The sequence below is a fragment of the Thunnus maccoyii genome, chromosome 24 (genome assembly GCF_910596095.1).
Source record: "Thunnus maccoyii chromosome 24, fThuMac1.1, whole genome shotgun sequence".
Classification (NCBI taxonomy): domain Eukaryota; kingdom Metazoa; phylum Chordata; class Actinopteri; order Scombriformes; family Scombridae; genus Thunnus; species Thunnus maccoyii.
Window position 1 is genome coordinate 10,581,517 of NC_056556.1, and position 13,043 is coordinate 10,594,559.

The 13,043-nt window shown below is 39.3% G+C and overlaps 2 protein-coding genes across 8 annotated transcripts in view; one reads left to right on the plus strand and one right to left on the minus strand.

Annotated features, from left to right (window-relative positions):
* LOC121891932 (nectin-2-like) overlaps nucleotides 1–13,043 on the minus strand; it is a 933,424-nt gene that overhangs the window by 823,467 nt on the left and 96,914 nt on the right. The gene's annotated exons all lie outside the window — the stretch shown is intronic.
* LOC121891926 (DNA-binding protein SATB2-like) overlaps nucleotides 1–13,043 on the plus strand; it is a 33,097-nt gene that overhangs the window by 7,611 nt on the left and 12,443 nt on the right. For 4 of the 7 annotated variants that reach the window (XM_042404608.1, XM_042404610.1, XM_042404607.1 and 1 more), the window contains 4 exons: nucleotides 5,542–5,787; nucleotides 8,199–8,384; nucleotides 11,755–11,881; nucleotides 12,292–12,415. In XM_042404608.1, coding sequence (XP_042260542.1) covers nucleotides 5,586–5,787; nucleotides 8,199–8,384; nucleotides 11,755–11,881; nucleotides 12,292–12,415 — 639 coding nt within the window. In that variant the 5' untranslated portion in view covers nucleotides 5,542–5,585. Of the gene's footprint in view, nucleotides 1–1,033; nucleotides 1,067–3,280; nucleotides 3,340–5,541; nucleotides 5,788–8,198; nucleotides 8,385–11,754; nucleotides 11,882–12,291; nucleotides 12,416–13,043 lie in introns of those variants that run through there. The other 3 variants (XM_042404609.1, XM_042404604.1, XM_042404611.1) reach the window with 3 other exon arrangements.

Below are 13,043 nucleotides of genomic sequence, written 5' to 3' on the forward strand. Positions count from 1 at the left end.
AGTGGTTTTGTGTTTGTGAGTGAGAGAAAGACACTTTTGATAAATCAAGCAAGTCACACTCCCTTTTTTTTACACTCTTTATACTGTATTGATTATATGAAAGGATTTATATTATTCTCTGTTAGTTTGGCATGAAAATAAACACTTTGCTCTGAAAATGAATATGTTATGTCTAAACCTTAAAGCAAAGTGTAAAGTCAAAGTATGAAGTCAAAAATATTAAATATATTGTATGAAACAGAATGGGAATAGAAATTATAAAATAATACATTAATTCACTCCATTCAACTCCATTCAAGTGCCTTTATTTAGCACTTTTATTATACACAACAGGATGAAATGTCTTACTTGAAAAGCCTTGATTGAATAGATCAGCCAGCCATGTATAATGCCAGGTCATAATAAAAGGATTTCTATGGTGAAGTTGTGGACCTTGATCTGAAATGAGTCTTTAACTTCAAAATAAGGGACCAAAGGCCTTTTCAAAGATGCAGATTCACTGAATCAATGGGATAACTTTACTGAATAAAACTTGCGTACAGTATTAGGACAGTGACACTCCAGCACATTGGAATTCAAATGAAACAATTATGAGGTCAAAGTGCTGACTTTCAGCTCCAAATTGAGGGTGATTATATCTACATCAGATAAACAGCAGTGTATGATTTTTTTCACATAGATCCTCATTGTATTAAATATGTGGCCTCAATTTTTTGCAGTCCATGACATCTGAAGTCTTGGACCCAATGACATCAGCAGTAACTTTCTATCTATCTTCCCTTGTGATGCAGCTATCTTCACTTTTAGCTTGGACTTTTTGCATTCAGTCTGGTCTTCATCAGTGAGACATGTGATCAGTAAGTTTGGGATCAGGTGACTGACTGTGCAGTCAAGAATATTCCACTGTTTGGACATTAAACCTCCTGAGCTTTCTTGTCTGTATGTTTGTGTTGGAGTAGATCAGTGTCCTCCTGTACTGACCTAAAATTGGAGGACTAAAGGGGCCACAAGTCCTATACCAGTCATTCACAACCTGGTGGTCGGGACCTCACAAGAAATCTGAAGGGTAGGGAGATCATTAAGAGTGGAAATATTAGTAATATTTGCTTTTTTTCTTGTGAGTTTCTTGGTAGTTTTACATTTTCCAGTCTCTAAATTGATTCAAGTCAAAACTGGGAAAATCACTTCTTGGTTGGCCTCATTTTTAACAACAATCTCTGGTTCCAACTTCTCAAATGTGAAGATTTGATACCTTTCCTTTTCACACAATGATAGTAAACTGATATCTCTTGTGTTTTGCACTTTTAATCTAATAAAACAAGCTGCTTGAGTATGTCATGTCGGACTCTTGGGAATTTTTTTTTGCTTTTATCTGACATTTTATCAATAAATCAATCAGGAAAAGAACTGTTAATCATAAATAAATAATCATTAGTTGTAGCTCTATATAGAAAGTAGACATTGCTTTGTTATAAGGAGTAAGAAGCCGAATAAGTTTGGAATCCTTGTCCTACACGGGTCACCCAATATGGACCAAAACACCCTTAAAACTGTCAGCACTTTAATCTCAGTCAATTCATTTCAAATCTAATGTGCTGCAATAGAGACAAACTAAACAAATAGTTCACTTTTGAGACAGCAGAGTGTAGCAGAGCGAATACCTGGCGAGCCTCACTGAGTCATGAATAATCAGACACTGTAGTGCAGAAAGAAAGAAGTCGCACCCTGTTGTTCTGCATTATCACACTGTCTGCACATTTCTCTGTGTTTCTTTCAAACACCACAACCATCCTTTTTTTCCTACCCTTTCACATTTTATGTCTCCTCATTAATGGCTTTAAATATTGCTCCGGTTAGAGGAAAAAAATATGAAGGAGGGCATGGGGGTCCATTATCCCCCCCCCAAATATTCCAAAAATGTGTTTATTAGAAACAGAGGAAACACGAATTGAAGGAGAAAGAAAGGAGTAGTTTACTGTATGTTTAGATCCAATGTAATCAGTATACTTTTCTATTGTATCAGTGATAATATGATCCAGTATGTGAGGTTAGACCAAATCAGTTGCGTGCAAAAATGAATAAAAAAAGAATGCATTTAATCTGGATTGCGTCCTTGTTTTGTTGCTGTGTGTTGATTTGAGAAAATGACTGTGTGGGAAATTAAGCACGTAGTTATTTTCCTCCCTGGAGTGAAATTAAGCCCTACTAGGGGAAACAGATTTTTTAGGGAACTTTTTTTGGTTTTGGTGGACTGGAGAATGCTCAGTAATCATTAAATCTGTTTTACGATAAAGGATTGATGGGTAAATTATCAAAGGCGGCATGGGTTGAGCAGCTGCACCCAGAGGGACAGCATCAGCAGCAGAAATGGTGTTTTTAGAAATAAAACCGCTTTTTAATCGTATACTGTAGAAAAACATTAGACATAGTGTCTCCTACGGGTTTCTGAGGGATGTTTTAAAGGTTGGAGTTTGGATTTACTGCTTGCCACTATCTTGGTCAGTTACATGGGGCTAGAAAATCCTAATTTGGTCCTAGGGGACGAAAGCCTGGGTGCACACTATGAATACTGCTGTCAATTGTTGGTATTTATGTTCTAGATGTGCATCAAGGGTGAGTAAAATTCACTGAGACTTTGGGTTTAACTCCTGACAATGGTTCTGGCTTGGTTTTACATTCTCAGTAACAGGATCGGTAGTGTTTGTAGGTGATCATGTTCTTGGTTTGGGGGATCCTTGTCCTTGTCGCTACAGAGGTATGATCTGGAAGGACATTAATGCTTTGTTCACATTGTTCATATGGATGAGAAATTTTCCCATGATTACAGCCTGTGAGCGTTCACATGATTGGACGACTCAAGACAGTTTTATGATTGCAGTTTGTCATGTGAGGTTTATAAAAAAAAAAAAACAGTGCATTGATAATGTAGCAATATAACCATAAAAGTGAGTTTAATTACCTTTTTTTTTAAAGCCACTTTTAATGACAGTCTTTGGCTGACATGAGGCATTAATGTTTGTTTTTTCAGGCACTTCTGTATTACTTAGCAGTGGCACCAAGTTGGATATATTGAAGTTTTCAGAAACATCAGTTTCTCAGTCATAATTACGACTTGGATGTCAATATTAACTGCTTTCATGGTACCTCCGCCCCTAAATGCAGCAGCAGCTGTTCAAGTGAATCTTCTGTCATGTTTGTCTGCAGCCCTCCACAGGACAACAGGAGAGGTAGCAGTGATAGGGACGAAAGTGTAAAGGGAAGTTGGCGTTTCACATTGGGACAAAGCCAGGAAGAAAGTATGCAAGGTGTTTGCCATGGTGCTCATGACAAGTGTGTTGGGTAAGATCCAATCTTCTTGGAAGCAGCATCTAGTGGATATAGAGTATGTTGGCTTCACCATTTATCTGTGCTTCTTGTTCTGAAGTCAAAAAGTTTGCTTACCTCTTGAAGATTGAAAATGACTTTCAGTCTATGCTTTGGTGTAGACTGAACCACCTACTGTGTCCAACAGGATTAGACAGCTTGTTGGAAGATGTATTTTTTCACTTTTCATGAAGCTAGGCTAGCAGTTTCCCTCTGCTTCCATTTTTTTGTGCTAAACTAGGCTAAACACATCCCAATACCTCTGTGAACTGAATACAAAGAGGAAAGTTGTGACAAAATATATCAAATGCAGAAAAGTGAAGCAGACAAACTGGACACTACCGTCTCCCAAATTTGACTGAATCTCTTAATGAAGGTAAATGCATAACCTTCCCCTTATTACATGCTCTTTTCCTGCAAGTTGTTTTTATCCAGTACTACATATTTCACGGTATCTATGGAATCTGAGTGCAAATGCTCAAATATTTAAATTACATAAGGCAGTAAAGAGAGACAGACTGCAGTGGGTGTTTTCTCTCCCTTATAAGCAAAGTGAGGGAGCGTCTCATTGCGCTCCATATTGTGTTAATTTTATTTTTTTCTTGTTTGTGTTGGACGCGCATTTTTATCAGCAGCTATGAATTTTGCATGTGCATTTTATTATAATCATGTGTCGCTTTTGGGTTGAGATTCATGTGTCGCTGCCGACTTTACGGTCATACCAATGGAAACCACACTGAGCGAGGAAAAAACACACAAAGCAAAGAGAGCAGACAGCTCTCCCAAAGATTGTTTAGTTGTGCATGATGCTGCAGATTTTGAGCTTACTGTTAGTATTTTTTGAGGCTTTGCTGACTTTTAAACATAGAACAAATATTGTTTTTCTGCAGAGTGTAAACCAGTGTAAAGAAACCTTTTTTTTTAACATGTAAACATGATGTTTTAATTTGCTTCTCTGTGTTTTCTTCTACATTTTCCATCATATTAAGAAAAGGGAAAAGAAGGAAAACAGATACTGAGTAGCTCAGTTTTTGTTGTTCTGAGCCTTCTTGTGTTACATCATCTCTCATATCATGTGATGACATGTATATTATGTCATGGATGTTGCACATAGTGTTATAAAATGCCACGTAATACTGTGACCTGTTGGGTCTTATCTTTCAACGTCATGTCATGTATTGTAATGTCCTTTCCTAGTTTGTCCTGTCATGTCCTTTAATATTAAGTTGCACTGTGTCACACTGTCCAGTCATATTTTATGTCCTGTCATGTTGTTTCATGTTACTTTACTTCAGTTTACACAGAAATAAATATAATATCAAAGCTTAAATCATATCATTGTTATTATCATCATGGTAGCTCAGCAACAGGAACATCATATTTACACCACAGGTTCCTCATGTAAATGAGATAATTTGATTACTGTATACATTGGAGCACCTTGCTGCATATTTTTGCATAGTAATGAGGAAAAATGAATTTTCTTCATGATTTTAAGACTCGTAGCTGATGTTAATAACATGTTTGTTATGTAAAGACCAGTATGTTGATTTTTCTCAGAATTATTTGCCAAATATGGATGTCATTAGCATAAGTAATGACCACGTGTGACATTGAGTACAACATAAAGAAAACTTTTGAAAACTGTCATACCTCACCTACTGTATAAATACAGTACTGTCACGTGTCATTATAACGTGTTGTGTACTCCAGTGTGTCTAAACAAAGGATAATATACGTGTCTGTATTTAGTCTATGAGTGAAGTGTCGTAGACCTGTGATTCGTCCCAGATGCCTCTGACTGTCTGTTGTGGTTGTCCCTGCCTTACTTGTTTGTAAATAACAAAAAATGTGTTCAGTATTGGCTGGGAGGGAAAGAACAAAGCCACAGAGAACAGTCTGTCAACAATGGCGAAGTATGAAAGATGATATATTTGATATACAGTGTGCAGATACACTGTAGGAAAGCTGTTTTTTTAGTTATTCAAGAGAGTTACTGATATACTGTAGTAGCTGCATGCACTCAGTAACTCAAACCTTAAACAGAAAGGTAAAATATGCATGTAAACATCTGTTTTTAGTGATAGACAAGGCACATTTTTCTTTTATGTTGGCATAGTCAAACGACGCTTGATATGACCTGACAGTACCAAAGCAAGTTCTTCTGTTTTCTCCCAGATTCACACTCTGTGCTGGGTGTTCCTCCTGGAGTTTGCAGGGAGATGGAGCAGCGAGGAGGTGCGGGAGGGGGAACAGAGAGCCCCAGCCTCCGGGACAGCGTCAGCCCAGAGGAGAGAGGGGAGAGAGGGGAGAGTCCCGCCTCCAGCGGGCCCCCGCCATGCAAGTTGAGCCGTCTGGAGGTCAACGGCAGCCCGGCAGCCCCACGAAGCCGACAGAACGGCACACCACTGAGACCACTAGGAGGTGGGATGTTAACACACACATACTGCTTTCATACATTTCTTAAATACAAGAATTAAGTAATTGTTAGTGTGTAAAGTAAAGACCAGAGTGTTAGGACTGAAGCTGCTGACAGCTCAGCTAGTATATTACATATGTAATTACACCGAGCAGTCTGGGGTCGCTCGTAGTGATGAACCCACAGAAAATTATCACTGGACTTTGTAGTTCCTCTCAACACCATACAGATAGTTTTTAGTGTTTTTCAGCCCAGTGTTTTGGTTTTAAGGCCCCTAACTACTGCTTTGGCTGACTCTCACCACTTTGATCAGTGTCATTTTCATATGCAGGCACTCAGGTGGCTGTTTCCACAAAAAAAACAAAAAAAACACTGTATGCTACCTGCTCAGCACCAAGCCAAACTCTGGGCTTTAGATTTGGCCTGAACAAAGCCATAAAGCAGAATTGCTGATTACATTTGACCTCTCTGATCATTCCCAGTATCCCCAGCTGTGCATCAAGTCAAGCCCATCGTTGCTGTATTTGTGTGCACACTCAGGACACACAAATGCCTTCGTATGCTTTGTTTTGTACATGTAGATATTCAATTCACAGTAAATGAAACAGAGAAATATCCTTAATTTTGAGAAGCCAGAAGCAGAGAATATTTGGCATATTTGTCAGATTAATTTAATGTTTCACCAATAGACACTATCACTGTGTATCTCTTACATTTGTCCCAAGTTTGTCCTTGTTGATACATGTTCTATAACATTTACTTTAGGAATGTATGTACAGTATGTAAATGACTAAGCAAGGAACACAGTATACTATTGCTCTTCACAATGTGCGAAAATGTTAGACTTTAATATGTGTGACAGAAGTCTTAATGCTACCAGAGACATGTGGATGATGTTGGTGTCTACCATCTATGGGTGGGGTGGCCACACACACACACCTACACACACAATCCAAACACAATACCTACACAGGAAACACTCATGCACAGATTCCCATTATTCTCTCATGCAGTTGAAAACATCATCACGCATCATCACACAAACATTGCAACAGTACACACACACACTCCCACACAAACACGCAGACATTCTGCTGGGTTGCCTTCCTCCACCCTCACGCACTGAGCGGTCGGGTTATTGGCTGATAGCGTGCCTGATGCTGCTGCGGTTTGGCTTGGGCTGATCTGTCACTGCTTCGTCAGGAGGAGGATTGATAGCTCGTTAATTAGCAGCTCCTCTGGGACAGAGCACTGGACTGAATGGGTGTGAAGGGTTCCAGGCTTAGAGGAGCTCTCGGTAGTTGCCCAATATTGAGTCTAGACCAACTCACAGGAATCAGTTTCACTGTTATGGCGTAACTCCTCCTTAGTGTTTAATGATATAGATATTATGTCCAGCAGCGCTTTTAGAGCAGATCTGGAAACATGTCCTTGTGGGTTTTAATATGCGGTGCAAACATAAATACAGTTGTACAATCTTACACTGACTTACACTCATACTGGCAGCTGCCCAGTTTAACCAGAGTCTTCTACTGAGACCACCAAGCAGCTATACTGCAGCAGTGAGGGTGCGGCCACACTGATACACTACGTCACTGAATAGCCAGAATTAGTTGAAAAATTGTTGCTGTCAGGCCTAGTTTCTGTAGGAAATGAGATCCTAACAGATCCTATTCACAACGCAGAAACATGGATGACAAAAAAGGAACTCAAAAATCCTCCAACGTGTTTTGACAGATAGAAATTTAGAGACGGAAAACAACACGATATAAATGTAAACAGACACAACAAACCATCTTGACAGTAGTTGCCAAAAGATTAGAAAAGATCTCACCTTGTCTCTCTCCGACCACATTCTCCAAACTGATGCAGAGATTTATATCAGCAACCTCTCAGTCAAAAGGCTGCTTCTTCTCACCAGTAAATGTTATGGGTGAGGCTATGGTTTACTGGTTTCTTATCATTTCCTAAGAAGTTTCCTGGAAAGAACCATGTAATGTGCCACTTACATGGAAAATGGGAATTTCCTTGAAAGAAAAGCTCCATTTAAACCAAAATGATGATGAACTGTATGCTTGCCTGTAGACAATCTTTAAATTTTTACATGCTGTGCACTGACTAAAAGACTCTTGAGGTTACACAAGCAATGTTTTGGAATTAACTTATGATTAATTAATTGGAAGTGCACCAATTGAACTCTGTCTCCACATTGTTCTTCCAGGAAACTTTTTAGAAATGATTAGGAAATACTGCTATTTCACCACAATTCAATTCTGTGTGAAACATCAGAAGAGGTTTTTAACTTTGACTGATCTGAACTAACAAAACCTCGACCATGACTTCTGTTTGGTTGTTTTGGTATCAGTTTACAAGGTTTTCTCCTCTGACTCTTCTTCTCTCCCTCTGTGTCTGCCAGGTTTGATGATCCCAGTCTACTGCGTGGTGGAGCATGCAGACGTGGGCGTAGCCGGCGACTACGAGGGGCGCGGCGACCGTCACGCTGAGTTTGTGTTGGTTCGTAAGGACGTCCTCTTCACGCAGCTGGTAGAGACGGTGCTGGTCGCCCTGGGATACTCTCACAACTCGGCTGTACAGGCACGTGGTAAGTCGTGTGTGTGTGTGTGTATATTCACATCCAGATATTCCTGTATATATAATATGAGCAGTTTTAATGGGCATCGATCAAAAAAAGAAGATGGTGAACATGGATTATTAATTGCTTGTGTCCAAGCCTCCAGTTCCTTTTAATGGCAAGTTAATGTTGAATCGAATACTCTTATTGTGTCAAGGTGAATAACAATCCTCAATATTTGTCTAGAAATACAAAATTTTTAACTTTTATCCACAAGAAGTTAGGATGAATAGCTGATTACTTGCCTTGAAATCAGTGCTGCATATATTAAGAGAAGGGTTAGGAAGGGTAAGAGGTGTATTTTTGCTTGAGTGGTTTCCACTAGTTTGTCCCACCTCAGCTCCACCCAAGCTTCCTCCACTTTGGTGACGTCATAGATTTTACATCTGTGTATTGTCTACAGGCCATAGTTATGACTCAAAAGTCCTAGTCTGTGTATGACAAATAGAAATTGAACAATTGAACATAGAAAGAAAACAATACTAATTATTCATATGGTTTGGCAAAGCCCATACTCATTTGTTGACCAAAATTCATCAACATCACATCTTTTCCATTATTATGTGCTAACGGGAAACATCACATGTTCCAGCTTCTGACCACTTTCTTCGGTAATTCATGAGTAATTAATTATTTCCAGCAGCAGCTGAATAGAACAAAATTGGTTTCCAGATGGGTGGGGTCAGCCACACAAATACAATGAGTAAGATATTCACCAAGAAGGTATTTTGAAGATAAATCTGTCTGCTTTATTTAGCAATATCTCCTGATGTGGTTCAGTCCGTCCACCTAGCAGTATGATGGAAATACTAGGAATGACTGGAGAAAGTTTGGTGCAGACTGAGATCAAAACACGAGGGCAGACGACATCCAGTCAACCATGAAACAACAGCCTTTACACACACACGCACACACACACACACACACACATATATAGAGTAGGGCAGTTTGACATTCTTGGTGTGTCCCGTAAACACAGGGCACTCTCTAACCAAGCGGACGACGCCCTGGGACCCCCCTCGCCTCTGCCAAATGGCTAGGTTTTGTTCTGTAAAATAAGTCTTTTCTTTTCAAATAAATAATTTTTGGCTGGAGTCATGCATTTTTCCCCCAGTGTGGTCACAACCAAAATTATACAGAGTCTCTTCTATTTTCTTCTGCGATTGAATTGCATCTTGCATAACTTTGGCTTGCTGGAGTATTTTTAAACTCTTAACTGGCACAGGGGTTTTTCTTTAATTAAGTTTTGCATTATGGCTAATTAAAAAGAAGCTATTTCTTATTTGGAGTATATGGTTACCTCTCTGGATTTAACATGGGCTTAGGTTAATTGCTGGGCAACCGGATTAACCTAAATTTAACTTAAGTCTATGTTTTGGGAAGCATTCATTGATATTGCTCACTTTAAAAATATTTACTATATATTTTAAGGCTTGTGAACCACTTTTCAGCGACCACAATTCCATAAACCCGTTCGTTATGTTAAAAAACATACCACACTTTGGACAATTTATCTCAGCTAACTTATTTTAAACATTTTTTTGAGTTTTACAGCATTTCCAAATGCCCTCCAGCTCACTGTGGATGTTTTGAAACTAGTTTACAGACATCCCTGTCTCCTAGAAATTATGTTTATATGCTACTAATTTGTTTTGGCCAATACATTTTGAAACATAATTGCTACGTGGATTATGTTCACTGGAAACATTTTTTAAAAAAGTCAAGTATGACACAGAGGTTGTAGGGAGTTGGTCTGGGTGGATGGTGGACGTACAAAGTGCAGGACATCAGAGACCAGCGGTTTGGGCTACTAAAGCCCTTTGATTAGGAAAGGTTAGTGAAAAGGCATGATTTTTGTTAAATATTGAAATCGTAATGCTTCAAGTCAGCGTTGACTTCCCTTGCATTAACCAAGTGTTTTGATTTGCCCAAACATAAAAACTTTAATCATGCTTTAGTTGCTATGAGTGGATATAATAGAAAAGTAGATGAAATACTGAAATGTGCCGTAAGGCCACTATGACTCTCAAGTAGTTTGTAGACTTAACACAAGCAGTTTTCAGGCAACCGGTACATTTCAATCCCAAATTTATGAAGCATCTTCTCATATGAAGTGGCTACTAGAACCAACCAGGTGCCCCTGAACAACTCAACAACAATGCAATGTTGTTGTTGTTTTTTTTTAAGAAAACCTCCTACTGTATTCTGTCATAGTGATGTGATTGGCTGAACAGCTCACATTACAATACTGTACATCATCCTCCCCTTTATGTTTCTGAGATGTTCAGAATGAACATTTTGCAACTTTTCCTAATTGGGTTGCTAGAAAACAGGGGTCAGGCACCTCCGAAACCCAGTACTAAGTGGTTTTATTTATTTATGCAGAGTAAGTTAAATTTATCACATCATGATTTTTATTTTAAGCTTTGGTGCATCATCCATATATTTATGCGAGGCCACCTTCTTAGAGGCTTTAATATATACAGACAGTAACAACTGAAAAAGGAAGCAAGACTCTACTGATATGTATGACCAGTTAAATATGACAAAAAAGAGTAAATTAGGTTCTTAGAAAGAGATTTGATCAAGTATATATTTAGTTTTTTTAATGTTTCCCTGTTTACTCATAAAATATCCATCAGTGCTGACAATAGTAATTTCAAAGGAAAAGTTTTAAGTATGTTTGTAAATTCATAAATCACTAACCAGGGGATGATATGTCAAAGTATTAACAATTATTTCAAAAGAAAAGACAGCTGCAGGATGCACAATATCTGCCAGTTATGAGAAGAAATGGAGTCAGACAAGAGAACAATGACCTCACAGTGTTTATTCAGCACATCAACATCAAAACGCCGCTCTCATTCACAGCCTGCTTCAGTCTTTAATGTTGAGGCTGATTTTACATTTCTCCTCTAATTAATCAACTGTAGAGTCCAAAGAGAACAGCCTTTGTTCTTTTGCCCCTATCACCACCATCCTCATGCGATGAAGACACACACACACACACGCACACACACACACACACACGATTGAGGCTGGCAAGCCAAGGCCAGGCAGAGTCTGCGTTTGATTTAGCAGATCCTAACGCGATTAGCCCTGTTTAGATTTGCACTTCCAGTCACGGTTTAAGGAAGGCCAGGGGAATGTTGAACCCATATGATGCTGCAAGAGCTTCACAGATGGGTCACACGACACAAGCAGGTTTACATCAGCGATAAGAAAACACAACAACGTGAAAACTCATTTCAATTCTAGACTTTCAAACAGCCATTGAGCAGCATGCATTGTGTGTGTGTGTGTGTGTGTGTGTGTGTGTGTGTGTGTGTGTTCTCTCCAGGCATCATTAAAGTGGGACGGTGGAAGCCAATGCCCATCCACTGCCTAACAGACGCTCCAGAGGCAACAGTGGCTGACATGCTGCTGGATGTTTACCACATGGTTACGCTGCGGATCCTACTGCACAGGTGTGTGTGTGTGTGTACTGTTTATAAAGTTCAAATTATATGGGGTTTTGAGCAATATTAACCTGTTTGGAGTGATGCTTAATTTAGATTTCCATCCTTGAGAAATCAAACCAAAATGGTTTTTTTCTTGCCAGGGTCACAATAACCAACAGACTTTAAGGTTTTCTCATAGACAAGCAGTGTAATTGTATTAATTCTGAGTAAATGCCAATCAAACAGCACAGCAGGAGAGCTGAGATAACTTAGGAACGGGAGTGTTGATTGGTGGATGAGAATGGAATGAGGAAGGCTGGCTGCGGTGTGAGGAAGGCTTCATCAGGATCAGCTGCAGCTCGTATAAAACTGCTCTGTACTGTAAGTGAATAAGAGTTTGATTCTGCGTATTATAACGAAGCCTTTCACATGTGCAGCTTTGCGCGGCTGGAGGAGCTGCCGTCAGAGCAGTGGACCCACGCCACGGTGAGGAACGCCCTCAAAGAGCTGCTCAGAGAGACCAACCAGAGCGCTCTGGCCAAGGAGTGTCCTCTCTCCCAGGTGAGTGCTCAACGGCACTACGGCAGCTACATAATGTCTCCGATTCAAACACCTGTTGTATTCACTCAGAATGTCTGGGACGAACCGAGAGAGGTGAAATAACAATTTTTGACATTTTCATTCACGTTATTTGACAAAAAAAAACATCAAATCATCCAAGTAAGTTGTTTGATTGTTAATTAAACATAAACTTTGAGTCTTTATTCATAATTTTACTTTATTTACAATAGATTCCAGTATCCTGACTGACGGATTAGAAATGATAGAGGACCTTTTACATTACAATATTTGTGCAAGACGCAATTAAAGGGAGATTAGATTTACTTCATTTTCTGCATCTAAATATTTAACTTGGTTTGATTCAGTTTGTCACGCATACACACACATAAACACACGCACACACCGATAGCTGAGATGCTGCTAAAGTATTTTCTCTAAACACATGTGGTTTCATCATCAGTTCACCACACACTTAGCGCACTGTGTAATCTCTTTTTTTCTCTTTCTCGCTCGCTCGCGCACACACACACACACACACACACACACAAATATCGATACCGTCCCATGGGAAAGGATGCAAACACGCACACCTCAATTATCCTGCTCACACACACCCTGCAGTCATTAG